This window comes from Micropterus salmoides, unplaced genomic scaffold (genome assembly GCF_014851395.1).
Source record: "Micropterus salmoides isolate LMB-PRFRI ecotype aquatic unplaced genomic scaffold, ASM1485139v1 Ms_hic_scaffold_3970, whole genome shotgun sequence".
In the NCBI taxonomy this organism is placed as follows: Eukaryota; Metazoa; Chordata; class Actinopteri; order Centrarchiformes; family Centrarchidae; genus Micropterus; species Micropterus salmoides.
Window position 1 is genome coordinate 2,016 of NW_024043340.1, and position 18,439 is coordinate 20,454.

The 18,439-nt window shown below is 41.5% G+C and overlaps 1 protein-coding gene across 1 annotated transcript; it reads right to left on the reverse strand.

Moving 5' to 3' along the window:
• Positions 1-1,605: 1,605 nt before the first annotated feature.
• On the reverse strand, positions 1,606-17,637 carry LOC119885228. Its single transcript, XM_038695375.1, has 13 exons — positions 17,372-17,637; positions 15,985-16,158; positions 15,705-15,878; positions 14,291-14,464; positions 14,026-14,199; positions 12,312-12,358; positions 11,786-11,883; positions 11,106-11,161; positions 9,801-10,015; positions 8,750-9,015; positions 4,658-4,771; positions 4,416-4,557; positions 1,606-3,427 (listed from the first exon to the last, which is right to left on the reverse strand). Exons 1-13 carry the CDS (start codon positions 17,635-17,637, stop codon positions 2,787-2,789), a joined length of 2,541 nt encoding a protein of 846 aa, XP_038551303.1. The 3' UTR covers positions 1,606-2,786.
• Between the last annotated feature and the right edge of the window lie 802 nt (positions 17,638-18,439).

The window sequence follows — 18,439 nt, forward strand, 5'->3', positions numbered from 1 at the left end:
GCCCAATAAGTCTCTGTACACGAGGGAGAAGATAGGGGGAATAAGTAAAGTTGAATGGGATACAATTCTCTTAAATACAAAAAGAATATGTTGCTGTGTCATAAAGTTTAAGATAATTCTCAGGTTATAAGATCCATCCATAAGCTGAATGTGATACAATCTGTCCAAGCTGTAAAATTTGGTGAAGACATATTTTCATGCTTTTTGGGAATGCCCAAATATTGAAGAATTTTGGAATAATAAATAAAATTGATGATTTCCTCTCTCGCAAGTCAGCATTAAGCCAAAGTCTTTGTGTTGTAGTATTAGATGACGCAGCAAAGCCGGCTGCCCAGTATAAGGATATATTGAGAATTTGTTGGTACGCTGCCAGGTTGAGTATTCTTCAAAGGCGGGTTGGTGATGAAGCCCCTGAAGTTTCACTGTGGTTGGAAAAACTCCTGAACTTCATCCCACATAACCAAACTGATTGGACCTATTCCTTTATACCTGGCAGCCGTCTTAAATAGCACTGAAGGTGAAGCACAAATTAAACATCTATATAAATTAATATTTAGGCTTTGAAACCCCCAACACACCGAGATCCGGCTTCTACCCTCCAAAAGGTGCTGAACCGCCCCGGTCCTCATTTATTCCCACATGTATCAGGACTTCACTGAACACTGGTGCAGGTGGAACAGATAAACCTGTGGGTGTAGAGCGGAGATGTCTTTATGCTGCTGTTTCTATGTTTCAGGTTAGAAACTGTCACCCACTTTGTGTCCGTCTGGAGGCCTTTCTGTGGACCCGTCCCCCTTCATGGACGGACAGCTGTCCTCCTCAGTCTGAGGGAAGCAGGCACAGCATCAGAGGAAGGTTCATGATCAGTGAAAACTCTTCTTCCACTCTCTAAAGTCGGGCTGTGAAGCTGATCCAGGTGACTGTCAGCCAGCAGCTCATGCTGGATTAACTGTTACTCTTTATCTTTCTGTTGTTTGTCTGTTGTTCTGACAGTGAACTGATAATAATGTTGATGAACACTCACCTCTTTTCTTCTTTCTGCTCTCTGAGCTGACTGACTGAGCGCTTCCTCTTTTGTCCACTTCCTCCTGTCTTCTGACTCTGTGGCGCCCCCCTGTGGTGTCAGCTGAGATGTACCAGCAGTCCTTCCTGTTCAAACTGAACTCCCTCTGGAGGAACAAAGCTTTTCAAAAATGTTGTTTGTGTCTTCTTGTACCGGTTCTCCTGTCTGACACACCGAAAACGTGTTTCTCTAGAAGAACAACAGAACGTCGGTTCCTTTAATCAGAATAACATTAAAAGTTTGGACCCGCCGTGAAAGTAAAGATTCAAACTTTTTTAAAGCAGAAAACAGGCCCTGAGATGTGTCTGCAGGTCAGCGTCTCCGGGTTAAAAAAACCCGGAAGGAGCAACTGTTTCCAAACTACTATACAGAAGTAATTAGTGAATGTAAATCTATTGAACAGCTACTGCAGAAATAATTTGAGTTTAATTTCATGAAAATCAGGATTGTAACTATATAAACTCGTTTTATTGAAATTCAACACAATTTCCTGAAAAATATTGAAATGTTTAACTAACCCAACAAACACACACGTATACTTGTTATGACTCATTGACATTATAGGTTCCCTAGCACCAAATCCTAAACCTGGATCTAACCTGAACCTTAAAACCCACACTCCGTGCTCACTACGATACTTTGAATCTGGTCCTCCCAAAGATAGCAACACCAGCCCATACACACAGCAATAAAGAGCAGCCGTATTGTTTCTCAGATATTATATTTTCTGTAATCTGTTCACGTCTTTGTCCAATCAGAACGTCCCACCGGGCTGCAGCTCAGTTAGCCGCTGTGGTTAAATCTGCAGGATTTCAGGCGGAGTTCTGACCGCAGCTGCAGAGACACTCAGAAACCTCCGTGTGTCTCACAGACTGAAGATAAAAAGGTCTGTCTGCAGCAAGTTTCCTCTCAGAAACACCATCAAGTCAGGCAACACTAACCACGTGACTTCCGCTCACTGCTTTCACAATAAAACAAACCAGACGCCTGTTTAAAGGAGGCCTGTTCAGGTACAGACTTTAAACTAGATCAGTGTTCATATTAACTGAATTCCATTAGTTTCGCTTGTCTATCAGACAAAAATCCTGCTGGGAAATAATTACCATATATAAAATACAGGAAAGCTTATCTTCCTACAAACAAATTATTCCAGTGCTTTTGTCCTGTCCTCTCCTCCAGAATAAAGTCATCTGCAGATGTTTCTGTCAGCTCTCAGCTGAACACGGGTCCCCTTCAGGTCGTGGTTTTAAACTCAGTGGAAAGATGCTGAGTTTTAATTCTTAATAACCTTCTGATTCAATTGGCCCTTTCCTGACTTTGTTTTTTGTTGTAAATATACAACATCACATTTTACATTTATCCAGAGAGACTTACAATTGCTACTATGTGAAACCATAAAGATACTACGTGGAATCAAATCCCATTGAGACATATCACTAAAAAGTAGCAGTGATCTCCAAAGTTGTAACACATTATTTTCTTTCACACATTTGTCAAAAAATGATTCTGTTTTGTGACATTTGTTAAAAACAGAATCAGCATCTGTGTCTTGTAGTTCATGTTTGAGGAGATGATCCAGTGTAGTCCAAGTTTAGCTCCATCACATGTGATGCTTTCACAGTCACTTATTGAAAACACAGCACAACTCCAGATTCAAAGATTACAATAAATAACCTGAGACTGTAAAACAGCTGGTTCATCATCACAGATTCTTTCTTTCGCTTCATCTGAAGTTCAGCACTCTGGAAAGGCATAGATCCACCTGACAGAGAGCAGCGATCAGGACTGAACTGGCTTCAGGTCCCTTTCTTCGAGCTGTGTCGATCACGTCTCGGGCTTTTTCTGCTCTGACTTTTGTTCTGACTGACTGGATTTCTTCATCGTTTATAACATGATGCTCAAGGAGTTTATCCAGAAGCTGGTTCAGAACAGGTTCAGAGACTCTGTTCAGAAACTCTGTCCGAACTAAGAGCAGTCTCTTCTCTGCTGGGACCCTGTCCCCTGCCGGGATCCTGTCCCCTGCCGGGATCCTGTCCCCTGCCGGGACCCTCTCTTCTGCTGGGATCCTGTCCCCTGCTGGGACCCTCTCTTCTGCTGGGACCCTGTCCCCTGTTGGGACCCTGTCCTCTGCTGGCACCCTCTCTTCTGCTGGGATCCTGTCCCCTGCTGAGACTCTGTCCCCTGCCGGGACCCTGTCCCCTGCCGGGACCCTGTCCCCTGCTGGGACCCTCTCTTCTCCTGGGACCCTGTCCCCTGCTGGGACCCTGTCCTCTGCTGGGACCCTCTCCTCTGCCGGGACCCTCTCCTCTGCTGGGACCCTGTCCTCTCCCGGGACCCTGCTCTGTGGAGTTTCTCTTCTTGAATCTTGAAGATAAACAGGAAAAATACTTTTGTTTAATCACCATCATCTTTAAACACAGATCTTTTGGAAATCCCATTTTAAAGTTCAATTGAAATAAAATTTCTGCTCTGTAAATCACTTCCTGTGGTCTCCTTTCAGAAAAAATAATCCATGTGCGGATGCAGCGGCCGAAACCGGAAAAGGAAGTGTGGGAGAACCGGGGCTAAGCTAACTAAGCTAACTCAGCTTGGACATAAGGCTAATGACCATCCATCATCAACCGCTTATTAAAAAAGTGACATCATACATTAGCAACTTTGCTGATGTGGCCTGGATGAACCGTGAGGTGAGGTCTCTATCCAGAGCCAAGTGCTTTTCAGTCAGGTGACAACAAGAAAGTGCTGTTCAAGCTGCCATCAAGGAAGAAAAGCTCATTTATGGAGTTGTTTGGGCTAACTGGGTGTGTGAGAGATTCAGATATTGAAGAAATAAGTATTTGCATTTCGTTGAATATGTTTATCAGTGTAGAAATACAACAGTAGTTACTTTGATAGATTTTATTGTTGATGCAGTGAAAGTTAATTGTTTCTGTTTAGAATATTCAAACACCTAGACACAAAGTGTCCATAGCAACCATCCTGTACATATATGTCCCCACTCAGGTTGGTTTTCTAAATAAAGTCAACGACTGTCCAAACACCAAAATCCAGCTGATTCGGCATAAACAAGTTGACAGTAAAAACAAGGAGCTCTGTAAAGCTGGGAAGCTGCAGATTCATCCAATAATTCACTACCAGAGACACCAACACACTGTAGCTACAGTGTTTTATACGAACTGGTCCTGGAGCTCCATGGCCAATACTATCCTCCAAAACTGGTTTAAAAAGTGGACAGACTGAAGAACGATCTGAGGCAGAGTAAGAATAAAGGCACCATGGATCAATCAGTAAATGTTATCTATCCTGCTGTACTATCAGGTGGAGTGATGCTGAAAATGGATAAAGACTTCACCTGTTAGATCAACTTCACGCTTCCAGACCTCTGTCTGTCTCTGGTCTCGGACTGTTAAAGTCGCTTCTTCTGTGTTTGTCGGCAGGCGGATCTCAAATGTTGGATGGTAATTTGGTCCAAATTCCAGGTCAAAATCTGCTCTCTGAAAACCAAAGTGTCAGAACTTCCATAGCATCCAAAGTAAACCAAAGGTAACCAACAGCAGTTCGATGAATCGTATTAGAAAAGATTTTCATACTTACCGTAGGCTGAATTTTGATGGCCTGAGGACAGAGAAGAGTGTAACTTTCATCTTTGATGAGTTTGCATTTAGAAGCAGTCTTTATGTTCTTACAGGGCTGCTGTTGTTTGCTGACCTGAAGAGACAACAGAACATGTTAACATTTAAATTAGAGGGTTCATCTTCAATCCTTGTTTTTGTATAAAGAAAAATCTTCCAATGTTAGTATAAAATTCCCTCTTTATGTTTCCCTGTTCAGCTGCAGTAGATGGACAGTGAAGACAGTGAAGCTAATGCTAGCAAGCAAGAGATCGTGGCAGAGAAAAAGAGGAAGTGAGCCCACTGATTGGGAAGAGTTGTACGACGGCTTAGAAATGATATCAGCTGCTGTCACAAATTTGATCCGAGTTGTTTTTCCAAACTGAAAGACATTTTCTTAGCAACGTGAGAAAATACAGTATCTCACAAAAATGACTACACCCCTCACATTTTTGTAAATGTGATTAAATCTTCTTATGTGACAACCCTGAAGAAATGACACTTGTATAACAGTGTAAAGTAGTGAGCTTGTATAACAGTGTAAAGTAGTGAGCGTACAGCTTGTATAACAGTGTAAAGTAGTGAGCGTGCAGCTTGTATAACAGTGTAAAGTAGTGAGCGTACAGCTTGTATAACAGTGTAAAGTAGTGAGCGTGCAGCTTGTATAACAGTGTAAAGTAGTGAGCGTGCAGCTTGTATAACAGTGTAAAGTAGTGAGCGTGCAGCTTGTATAACAGTGTAAAGTAGTGAGCGTACAGATTGTATAACAGTGTAAAGTAGTGAGCGTACAGCTTGTATAACAGTGTAAAGTAGTGAGCGTTCAGCTTGTATAACAGTGTAAAGTAGTGAGCGTTCAGCTTGTATAACAGTGTAAAGTAGTGAGCGTGCAGCTTGTATAACAGTGTAAAGTAGTGAGCGTGCAGCTTGTATAACAGTGTAAAGTAGTGAGCTTGTATAACAGTGTAAAGTAGTGAGCTTGTATAACAGTGTAAAGTAGTGAGCTTGTATAACAGTGTAAAGTAGTGAGCGTGCAGCTTGTATAACAGTGTAAAGTAGTGAGCTTATATAACAGTGTAAAGTAGTGAGCGTGCAGCTTGTATAACAGTGTAAAGTAGTGAGCTTGTATAACAGTGTAAAGTAGTGAGCGTGCAGCTTGTATAACAGTGTAAAGTAGTGAGCTTGTATAACAGTGTAAAGTAGTGAGCGTACAGCTTGTATAACAGTGTAAAGTAGTGAGCGTGCAGCTTGTATAACAGTGTAAAGTAGTGAGCGTGCAGCTTGTATAACAGTGTAAAGTAGTGAGCGTGCAGCTTGTATAACAGTGTAAAGTAGTGAGCGTGCAGCTTGTATAACAGTGTAAAGTAGTGAGCGTACAGATTGTATAACAGTGTAAAGTAGTGAGTGTACAGCTTGTATAACAGTGTAAAGTAGTGAGCGTTCAGCTTGTATAACAGTGTAAAGTAGTGAGCGTGCAGCTTGTATAACAGTGTAAAGTAGTGAGCGTGCAGCTTGTATAACAGTGTAAAGTAGTGAGCGTACAGATTGTATAACAGTGTAAAGTAGTGAGCGTACAGATTGTATAACAGTGTAAAGTAGTGAGCGTGCAGCTTGTATAACAGTGTAAAGTAGTGAGCGTGCAGATTGTATAACAGTGTAAAGTAGTGAGCGTGCAGCTTGTATAACAGTGTAAAGTAGTGAGCTTGTATAACAGTGTAAAGTAGTGAGCGTGCAGCTTGTATAACAGTGTAAAGTAGTGAGCTTATATAACAGTGTAAAGTAGTGAGCGTACAGCTTGTATAACAGTGTAAAGTAGTGAGCTTGTATAACAGTGTAAAGTAGTGAGCGTGCAGCTTGTATAACAGTGTAAAGTAGTGAGCTTGTATAACAGTGTAAAGTAGTGAGCTTGTATAACAGTGTAAAGTAGTGAGCGTGCAGCTTGTATAACAGTGTAAAGTAGTGAGCTTGTATAACAGTGTAAAGTAGTGAGCTTGTATAACAGTGTAAAGTAGTGAGCGTGCAGCTTGTATAACAGTGTAAAGTAGTGAGCTTGTATAACAGTGTAAAGTAGTGAGCTTGTATAACAGTGTAAAGTAGTGAGCGTGCAGCTTGTATAACAGTGTAAAGTAGTGAGCTTATATAACAGTGTAAAGTAGTGAGCGTACAGCTTGTATAACAGTGTAAAGTAGTGAGCTTGTATAACAGTGTAAAGTAGTGAGCGTGCAGCTTGTATAACAGTGTAAAGTAGTGAGCTTGTATAACAGTGTAAAGTAGTGAGCTTGTATAACAGTGTAAAGTAGTGAGCGTGCAGCTTGTATAACAGTGTAAAGTAGTGAGCGTACAGCTTGTATAACAGTGTAAAGTAGTGAGCGTACAGCTTGTATAACAGTGTAAAGTAGTGAGTGTGCAGCTTGTATAACAGTGTAAAGTAGTGAGCTTGTATAACAGTGTAAAGTAGTGAGCGTACAGCTTGTATAACAGTGTAAAGCAGTGAGCGTACAGCTTGTATAACAGTGTAAAGTAGTGAACGTACAGCTTGTATAACAGTGTAAAGTAGTGAGCGTGCAGCTTGTATAACAGTGTAAAGTAGTGAGCGTACAGCTTGTATAACAGTGTAAAGTAGTGAGCGTACAGCTTGTATAACAGTGTAAAGTAGTGAGCGCACAGCTTGTATAACAGTGTAAAGTAGTGAGCGTGCAGCTTGTATAACAGTGTAAAGTAGTGAGCGTACAGCTTGTATAACAGTGTAAAGTAGTGAGCGTGCAGCTTGTATAACAGTGTAAAGTAGAGAGCAAAGAGTAATTTCTTCAGTGTTGTCACAAAAGATACATACAAATATTTACTAAAATGTACTCACTTTTGTGAGATACTGTGTGTTTGATTGTTTCAAGCAAGTTGACCGGGCAGAGATGCAAATATTTTCAGGAGAGGATAGCAATTCCTAAATTACAGGAATAAAATGTCTGTGACCAGAACTGCCAGGACATAAGGACAGATTCTCAACAAGAACTGTCCGGTAAGATTCTACAAGGACCTGGGAATCGGTGTACACAAAAAACAAAGAGTTTGATGCTGCAAGACAAAAACTCTGTTCCACTGGAATCCAGTACGACATGATTCCTCCTTCTCGGTTGCTGGTGACCCAAAACAGTCAGTCTCACATCCTTAACTAACCAGGTGAAGCAGAGGATTCAGAAGGGCGCTAACATCAGGGGGCCAATGTAAGATAAAACAGTCATTGTTTACAGTGTACTGATCTGAAAACAAAAAAGTTGGAGGAGCATATCAAGTCATTTGAGGGGCAATACTATCCAACAGTATGTGCATCAAAAGCTCCTGCTGCGAATAACACCAGTTTAATGAACACTGCTTCCAAAGCAGCTTCAAATCTCATGCATCTTAAGCAGAAGATCTATGATTGGGGGACAAAGCTTGGAAAAGGACGGTCCTGTCTGGTCCAGCGAAGGTGGGTTTGTGCCCATCGGTTGCCAGTGATGTCTGTAATGGACCTGCCCTACAACAACCCTACAAGCCCTCAGTCCAGCCTCTCTCAGCCTATAGCGGACAGTCTGAGCCCTGATTGTGCCTGTCCCACAGTGGTGATATTCTGTTGTACCAATCCTCCTAAATGTGGATTAAAAGATTTAGGTGAAGTTTTATATTAACTAAACAAAAAGCTTTGGAATGAGGACTGTGGATTTTGTATCACATACATTGAGAGTACTGGCGATGGTACAGCACATGCCTTTAGTGTGAGAGACCCGGGTCTCACCAAGGCACCAAAGGCATCCCACGGCAACTACTGACACCAAGGTATCCCTGAGCAAGACACTTAACCCCTAGTTGCTCCAGAGGCGTGTGACCTCTGACATAGCAATTGTAAGTCTCTTTGGATAAAAACGTCGGCTAAATGTAAAAAAGACATTAGTCCAGTATGAAAAGGAGGAATAGTTACAGGAAGAAAAGGCTGTTCAGTGTTCATATTGACACCTTCTGTTGTTTTAAGACAAAACTGTGAACTTTTGCTTTAAGCCACATCAGAGAAATTTGGTCTGAAAGCTGTAACATGAAGCTTTACCTCCTCCAGATGGATGTTGTTCGGCAGCAGAAGCACATTTAGGATCTGCCTCTGTGTTCTTGGGTTCGGTGGTCCGAGGAACAGCAGAACTTGGCCGCAAACTGGTTTGCTCCACAACCTCTTAACATAAGTCCAGACCAGGCCAAATAGAGAGAGGTGAGGGACTTTGACAACCACATGAGTGTCTGTAATCTCCAGCGGCTCGAGGATGCTCATTCCATCATCAGTGATGTGGACGACAGACAGCAGACCGTCAGGCAGCAGAGCTGTGAAAACACAGAGCTGGTAAACTTCTGGTTTACTGATAACAACCTCAGCACCATGTTAGTCCTAATCTTACTATATTTCCAGGAAGTCTGGTCATTAAAGAGTAAAACTGTTTCCCAGGTTGAGCAATTTATTAAACACAACTGTCAGTGTGCTCCTGCCTAGAGGGGATAAATTGTTGTGCCTGGGGGGCTGCTGGGGCAATTTAAAGACAAATGGGTAGCATGCAACAAAAGAAAAATAGAATCAGATGATAAATCCTGAGTTTGGTAAGCTTGTAAACTTTCCTCTTGCACCAATAATTTGCTCAGCTTCAAAAGTAACTTTACAGATTTTTTTTAATAGATTTTAGGGGTATTTTCACCTTTTTTGAAGAGTCAGACAGGAAACGAGTACAGAGATGTGGAGCTGAAACCATTCAGCTGCCAGGATCTATTGTCATGTGAAGAACTCTGAGCATCTATTTTATTTTTAAACACTTTGAGCTTCATTGCTTATATGAAAGTATCTCATCGTTAATCAATCATCATAATTGTTGCAAATTAATTTTCTGTTGGTGGAGTAATCAAGTAATTTTTTCAGCTCTGTACAGTCAGAATAACATTGTGCACAACTGTCCAACATGCCCTGAAATGTTCTGTGGTCATTCCTGGTTCCAGAGGATCGTTCTGCCTTTCCTCTAGTTTCACCATCAGGGAAAACATTGAGCATACAAGATATTAAATAACGGTCCTATTTCCTTAAGGACAAACTCTCCCCTCACTAATCACAATAAAGTCCTCACCGTCCTTTGTTTCACAGTGCGGCAGGTGGAGCTGACAGACAGCATCCTCAGGACACTTGATACTGAACAGCAGCCCTGCCGCCGTCTTGCCAGCTGATTGGAGGAGGCTCTCATCCCATTGGACAGTCCGGTACAGCAGCTCCGCCTCCTGAGTCATACCAAACATCAGTCCAGTCAAAGTACACTGGAACACACCTGGACCAGGACACCTGAACCTGCAGGACAGAGAGGGGAATGTCATTGCAGAAGACATATCCGTCCCTGGCGAGGGGCTGCTTGTGTCCTATCTTTTTAGACGACTTGAGTGCCAAAGTGGTTTTAATGTACAGTTTGATAATGCAGTCAACTCTAAAGCTGCTCAGTTGCTAAATGTGTTGAGCTCCATGGATTTTATTCAACATGTTAATGGGCCGACTCACAACCACGGTCATATATTGGTTCTATTACACTTATTGCAAATTTAAATACACTACTTTCCCCCCTCTGAATTATTATAATCTTGCTCTGTTTCTGAGCAGGTTGTTAGGAAACATTAACTCTGAAGTTGATGAAAATGTCATAAATCACATTAATAGCGATGATTTAGTCAACAATTTTAAGTTAGGACTATCCGTGAAGCTATAGCAACAGACAAACATGAAAAGATTCAATCTAAACAGAAACCAGCATGGGGTACTGGGGATAATTATTTAAAGAAAACATTTAGACAAGCTCACATTTTTAAAGAATTGCCTCACTATCTTCAACAATGCAATTAGAAATGTAAAACAAGCTCATTTCTCAAGGCTGATTCTAATAATGCCAGGATGTTTTTTCTCAATTACTGACAGCCTAATTAACCAAGCTCCAAAAAGCCACAATTTTTATCACCATCAAAATGTGAAGAATTTGAAATTTTATTTTCGATAAAATAATAAAAATCAGATTGGATCTAAACCATTTTATTCAGAATGTGTGAGCCCGTGTCTCTGGACGCTTTCCCTCTTAGACTGCAATGAATGATATTGATGCTGTTGATAAAGAAATGCTCAGGAACAAAGTAATCTAACTAAAACCATCCACCTGCTCACCTGACCCTATCCCCACCACCTTTTATAAGTTTAGTCCTGGCACTAAAAACTACTATGGTGAAAGCTCTTCTAAAGCTTTCAGAACGTCAAAGAGATTGTCCTACAGAGCCTCCAGGGGTTTCTGAAGCTGTTCGACCATCAGACCAGCAGTTCTGATAAAGTATACTGGGGCTGTATCAGCTAAACTCTAATGTAAGTGCTGAAAGGAGAATTCTGCATTTTATTATTTGGTTACCTGTATGAAGTCTTTCCAGAGTCAGTCAGCAGGTCAGGTGTGAAACTTAACTTCTCCTAAAATTGAAAAACAGTACAAAATTAGTTACAGAACACGTTGAGATGGGAGCAGAAACTGGACGCCCAACTCTCAGAGTTATGTTCAGGTGACAGGAACTCTGCATCATACAGAACTAAAAGCCAATTAAAACATTACATCATAAAAAAAAGAAATGTTTGGCACTTTGTGGTTAATGGTCACATGACTGGTTATGATTCAGCAATCACTTGTGATTTAAAACTAGAGAGTAGAGCAGTGCCTGATGGGTACTGTGTTTCAGCTCTAACAGATCCAGCAGACCTGTGCTGTACTACACAGAACTGGGAGATGCTTGCCTGATGTTATCTGAGCACAGTGAAGCTCTGACTGAGTGAAACGGTCAGAGACGTCACTTGATTATCTGTTGTTGTTACTATTATAGCAGTTATCATTATTATTCAGGGGACGATCCTGCACAAGTGAAGCCTGCAGAGCTCTGTGGGACAGCAGCTGGAGGTTTGATAGACGAGGAGGTGGAAATTAATTTAGGGAGTTTCTGATAGGAGAGCGAGAGGAGTTTAGAGGGTAAGAAATATTAAACTCTGGAGGCGCTAAAACTAAGGAACCCCAGACAAATAAAAATGTTCAAGTGAAAAAGTGACCTTTGTATTCAGAGCCTCTCCACACAGAAGCTGCTGCTGCTTCAACCTCTCTGGATCATCAGGACACAGCTGATCCTCTCTGGCGTCCTCAGACGGATCTGGTGGTGATCAGAGACATCGGATGGAGAGAAGCAGAAGCAGACGTCAAACTCACTTTTGGACGTCCTGGTGACCCAACATTCAAAAACCTGTAACCACTGTAACCAGTTCAAGGCTGGCCAGGGCCCTTTGGAGCAGGTCGTTACCCCATGTTGTGTCCCTGTCTTTCTCCCAGGGCCAACATGTAGACGACCAAGCACAGTCATGTTTAAAAGTCCAAAGATACCAAGTTAAGCCTGAGTCCATACAATCAAATGTACACAAGAATAACAGGGACATCATGTTTCCCAACATGCAGAGCAGAACAAAGCCAAAGATCTGTGGTTACTGGCATTAACCAGAGCCATGAAACATGCAGAGGTCAATTTTCCAGTTGGCTTTAAACAGCTTATGTTTCTTTAAGATGATCCTGTGGGCTTTTACTCACGTCCTTCATGTCTGTCAGGTGTGGCCTTGTTTTCTCTGCCATCCACCCTGTGGAAACACAAATACAGCAGTTATCTTTTATGAAGACAGTGAAAATGAATCTGCCATCTAAATCTAAACACAGAGTACAGCTGAGGCTGACTGGAATGTCTTCAGTTCTGCAGGTATTTGGTCATAAACCAAAGTGGTGGTCTCATTTTCATGTTGACTAGGGGTCACAGATATTCAGCATTACTCCAATAATCTGCATCAGTCATTTTAAAAACAGATAGCCGATATAATTCATTAATAAAAAATTGCTTTGGCTGTGATGCCGCCGCCTCTCTCGGCCTGCTCGAGCCCACAGAGTGGTGAGTACAATGTCCCACCCACAGTACTAGCTGATTGGTTACAAGTCACCAGTAATAGCCTAAAAACACTGAATATAGTGCGGAAGTAGCCAATAGAACGAGCCAGCCACCACGCTGCAGCGTCTCCCCTCCTCTCTCAACAGAGCTCCGCATGCTCACACCGAGTGGAGCGAAATGAGCGGAGGCAGATCAGTGTAGCTTACACAAGTTGACCATAACTACGGCCCTTACTGTAAGTAAGTGCAGCAAAAACAGCAGTACCAGTAAAAGGCTGATACTGTATCAGTACAACAAGCAGCTGTGTTTTGGTTTAACACAAGCACATGCGCTAGCTCGGCTAATAGCTAGTTTGTCATAAACAAACTACAACAACCTCTCGGTCTGTAGCCTGTTTAGCTGAGATGCTATGTACCTTAAGATTTAGCAAATCCTTGTAAACTCAGTGCTTGTTGAGAAAAACCAGCTCCTTTCTACAGCGGCAGAGGGAGGAGGAGGAGGAGGACTGTCCCGGACTGCTGTCTTCTTTTTAAACTTCACTCAGTATTTTGATGACAGGAATATAGTTTATTTAACATGTTCCATTTGTTTCCATTGAGATCCTGATTCAATAAAGTGACTTTGCTGCGGTAAACTTTATTTTTGGTTGCTGCTCTGAAAACAGTTAGTTATAATAAAATATTAAATTTGATTACTGTTCTGAATTTATTCTTTTTTTAAATAACAAAGGCAATTATTTAGTCATGAAAAACCAATAAGAGTACATCTAAAGAACAGAACCAATAAATAGTATCAAAATGTATCAATAAAATCCTAACAATATAAAATAAATACAATATAAATCACAGCAGGTAAAAACACAGTTTATGATAATTTATCACTCATAGTTAACAAGTCTATCTCTGGGATGAATCTCTAATTTACTATTTATAAAGATTAAACACAACAATTAACTTTAATCCTGTTATTTTAAAAAAGGTTTTGTGTTGGCGTTTGTGTTATTCTAAATTTTGACACCAAGATTAAAATTTTTAAAGCAAATGTATATTGGTTGCACATATCAGTCATTGCTCTAACTGGTTACTAATAATCGGATAGGTCCTGAAAAAAACTATATCAGGCGATCCCTAATGTTGACCAGATGATGGAGCTAGATGAAAACTTTATCCTGAGGGGAACATAAAGGTCTGAAACACATTTTAAAACAATCCATCCAACAGCTGCTGAGATATTTAATTCTGGAAGTGGTGGGCAGTCAGACAGACATACACATCGCTAGAAACTGCACTGAATAATTACTTTGCAATAACAAAAAAACAGACAACAAATGGGCTCATCAGCATGGACTGACTTCAATTCGCCACAAACCTCAGAGTCTCCAGTCTATGGTGTACACTCTCCAGTCCAGCAGACAGCAGCTTCACTCCTGAATCCTGCAGGTTGTTGTTACTCAACTTCAGCTCTCTCAGATGGGAGGGGTTGGACTTCAGAGCTGAGGCCAGAGAAGCACAGCCAATCTCTGATAGCTCACACCTTTGAAGCCTGCACAGGATACATATTACAAAAAAAGATGTATATTGTCATCTGTGTGTGAGAAATAATTTTAAGCCTCTGTTATTTAAAGAGAACTGACCTCAGAGTCTCCAGTCTACAGTGTGGACTCTCCAGAAAATCACACAGCATCTTCACTCCTGAATCCTCCAGCTTATTTTTACTCAGGTCCAGCTCTCTCAGATGAGAGGGGTTGGATTTCAAAGCTGAAGCCAGAGAAGCACAGCTGATCTCTGACAAATGACAGCGCCTCAGTCTGGATAAATCAGAATCAGAAAATGTTATTGTCATTACATCAACAGTACAACGAGATTTGCCGTTGTTGAGCCTTTTTTTAAAATCAGTTCATTGCTGTTGATTGGGCATTTGAGGTCCTCTGAAATGTAGGTCCCAAAGAACTTAAAGCAGGAGAACCTCTCTACTTCTTCCCCTTTGATAGTCAGTGGAGGGAGGTCATACTTGTCTCACTGGAAGTCGATGATTTCTTTTGTATTTTGTGTTTTAATTCAGAGGTGGGTTATTGTCCGTGCACCATCCCGTCAGTTTGCAGACTTCACCTCTGTAAACTGTTGCATCACTGTTTGTGATCAGGCCCACTACAGTCAAATCATCTGCAAATGTTATGATGGTGTTTGAATGGTGTGTGGGAATGCTGTCAAATGTGTAAAGGGTGTAGAGCAGAGGACTCTACACACAGGGTGCTCCAGTACTGAGGGACAAACTGGAGTAGAGGTGAGAGCCAAGTGTAAATGTCTGTTGGCAAACAGCAAACTACTGAGACCCAGGTCAAGGTGTTTGGATACCAGCCTACTGGGGAGTGTTAAATGCAGGACTGAAGTCAATAAAAATCATTCTCACACATGTCCCTTATGAGAGTGTGTCAGTAATGTGTGGAGGGCTGTAGCATACCATCTTCTGTGGACCTATATGGTCTGTATGCATACTGGTGGGAAGGTTAGCTATTATGTGTTTTAAGAACAGTCTCTCAAAACATTTAGTAATAATAGACCCCTGTATAATGTAAACATCATCCAGTGTGTAATGAGGCAGAAAGTATTTGTTTCTGTGAAGCTGGAAGTTATTTATTCCTGTGTTTTGGACAACAGGACTTGTGTGATGTCATACTGTGTTGTAATAACCACATGTTCAGTCTCCTTGCTGTATTTTTCAGAATCATTATGGCTTGCGTTTAACAGGCTTAGTTCCTGATACATGTAAAATGTATATATTAAAGGCTCGTTGTTGTGTATTTTTTATTTCTCTGTAATGTGGCACAGTGTTACAGTGTTCCTGATAATATTCTTTCTCAGGCTGGGACTCAAACCAATTTCTGAAGCCTGACAAATATAGATTTAAATATTTAAATTAAAATCACCTGGTGGCATGATCTAATGACTACTTGTTGATTGGGAAGTCCCTAGTCAGAGGCAGCCCTAGCAGAGAGATGGATTTTGAAAAATCACTACTAACATTCAAATGAAATATGAATTTTGTACCTCAGAGTCTCCAGTCTACATTGTGGACTCTCTATAAAATCACACTGCTGCTTCACTCCTGAATCCTGCAGCTTGTTGTCACTCAGGTCCAGCTTTCTCAAATGGGAGGGGTTGGACTTTAGAGCTGAGGCCAGAAAAGCAGAGCCGCACCCTGTTATTTCACAGTTACAAAGTCTGTAATGACAAGATAAATATCACATCAGACATTTTTAGAAAAAACATGCTGCTCACATAAAAACACAAAAGATACAATCTAAAGTGAAACACAAAGTGAACAAACCTCAGAGTCTCCAGTCTACAGTGTGGACTCTCCAGTCCGTCAGACAGCAGCTTCACTCCTGAATTCCCCAGATAATTGTTGCTCAGGTCAAGCTCTCTTAAGTGGGAGGGGTTGGACTTTAAAGCCGAAGCCACAATGTTACAATGCATGGATGAGAGTTCACAGCCAGAAAGTCTATGAATACAGATATCATGTAAACATCAGTTATTTTCAAAACAGAACAGAGGCAGATTTAAGAAAGTTAATTGCATAATATTCTTGTAAACAGAGCCTGCTTACTAATTCATCTGCACCTACTGATTGGTCTTTCTGACATGTAGTAAGATTTAAATGTCCATTTATTGGAGACAGACCATTTACATTTATTAATTTAGCTGATGCTTTTATCCAAAGTTGCTAAGTATGTCAGAGGTTGCACGCCTCAGGAGCAACTAGGGGTTAAGTGTTTTGCTCAGGGACACATTGAGTCTCTCACAGTGGACTCCAACCCAAGTCTCTCACACCAAAGGCATGTGTCTTATCCACTGCCCCATCACCACCCCATAAGACCAAAGACTATTGAATCACCACACTGTGCCATCTCTTGTTACCAGGGATAATTTCTAAGCAACAGACAAAAATAGAAACTTCAATCAGTTTGCAGGCAGACTTTTGCTTCAGTATATCCCTCTCATATATGCAATTGTTAGATTCATTAAAAGGTTGCCTGAGCCAGCCAGGTACATGCTGATTATTCATGTCATAGTTCACAAGACTGTTAAAACAGCTAAGTTAGCTGCATATTATCTGATTATCACCTGACTGCTCATGTTTCTTGGCATGTAATTCCTGTTTTTGCAATCTCGCTGCATAATGAGATCTGTGCAATTACTTTGGTGAGAATAATAACCGAGATAAGTAATTGCCAGTGGCGTAAATGAAACTAGTAATCTAAAACTGCAATCTACACATATATTTCCATGTCCATCTTTCTAGCCATCTCCTTAGCACTAGCCTCCCAGGCCATCAAGTGTGCTATGGGTCTTTATCAGATGCCCAAATGACCTCAAGCAAATTCTCTTGATGCAAAAGATGCCCACACCCTGTCGATGGAACTCGTTTAGTCCGCTTGTATCTTCATTCTTTCTACCCAAAGTTCATGGCCAAACGTAAACTAACAATTAGTAAATTGCGAGATTTGCCTCCTGGCTATTGTTTTTTTTTAAGTTGTAAAAAAAAAACAATTGTAGTTTACCTTTAAGCTTCTTCTGTTCACTCATCTTGTGTCTTTTTCAATCTAAAAATGCCTATTTTTAAAAAGCATTATTACTTTACAGCATTTTTCCACACCTAAAACGTTTGCACAGAATTGTATACTTCAACTCAGTATATGGTACTGAGTACTAACCGAGCCTTTCTGCAGTTCCTCACAGCTGGAATCAGTCTCTGTCGTCCCTCCTCTGATGTGTTGTACTTCTGCAGGTCCAACACATCCAGAACCTCCTCTGACATCTGCAGCATGTAGGCCAGAGCTGAGCAGTGGATCTCAGAGAGTTTCTTCTCTGATCTGTTCTCTGACAGGAACTCTTGGATCTCCTGATGTACTGAGTGGTCGTTCATCTCCGTCAGACAGTGGAAGATGTTGATGCTTCTGTCAGGAGAGATATCGTACATGTTCTTTTTCTTCAGGTTTTAATGACTCTGTGGATCATTTCTGGACTGTTGTCTGTCCGACCCAGCAGGCCTCCTAAGAGTCTCTGGTTGGACTCCAGAGAGAGGCCATGAAGGAAGCGAACAAACAGGTCCAGGTGGCCATTTTTACTCTCTAAGGATACATCCATGGCTTTACTCAAGAAGCCAGCCAATGATGAGTCATGGTCATTGTCCGTGTCGTCATCATTTTCTTCATCTTGTCTTCGTCGTCGTCTTCGTCGTCTTTGTCGTCTTCGTCGTCATCATCAATGAATGAATCATTAAGCTGGGATGAATCACTGTCTTCACTCTCCCAGTCTTCCCCAGGAAGTCCTCCAGTACCTCAGTGTTGCTGCTGGTGTAACAGTGGAACATGTAGACTGCAGCCAGAAACTCCTGAACGCTCAGATGAACAAAGCAGTAGACTGTTTTCTGGAAGATCACACTCTCTCTTTTGAAGATCTCTGTACAAACTCCTGAGTACACCGAGGCCTCTGTGACATCAAGACCACACTGCTCCAGGTCTTCTTGGTAGAACATGATGTTTCCTTTCTCCAGCTGTTCAAATGCCAACCTCCCCAGCTTCAGAAGAACCTCCCTGTCAGCCTTCGTCAGTTCCTGTGGACTCGTCTCATGTCCCTCATCGTACTTCTGCTTCTTCCTCTTTATCTGAACCAGCAGGAAGTGTGAGTACAGGTCAGTCAGGGTCTTGGGCAGCTCTCCTCTCTGCTCTGTAGTCAACATGTGCTCCAGAACTGTAGCAGTGATCCAGCAGAACTGGGAT

Coding starts and splice junctions, on each gene's coding strand:
- LOC119885228 (XM_038695375.1), bottom strand. CDS start 17,637: ATGTACGATATCTCTCCTGACAGAAGCATCAACATCTTCCACTGTCTG. Junction 11,884..12,311: donor ACCTGACAGACATGAAGGAC/GTGAGTAAAAGC, acceptor GATCACCACCAG/ATCCGTCTGAGGACGCCAGA. Junction 9,016..9,800: donor GCACTGTGAAACAAAGGACG/GTGAGGACTTTA, acceptor GTGTTTTCACAG/CTCTGCTGCCTGACGGTCTG.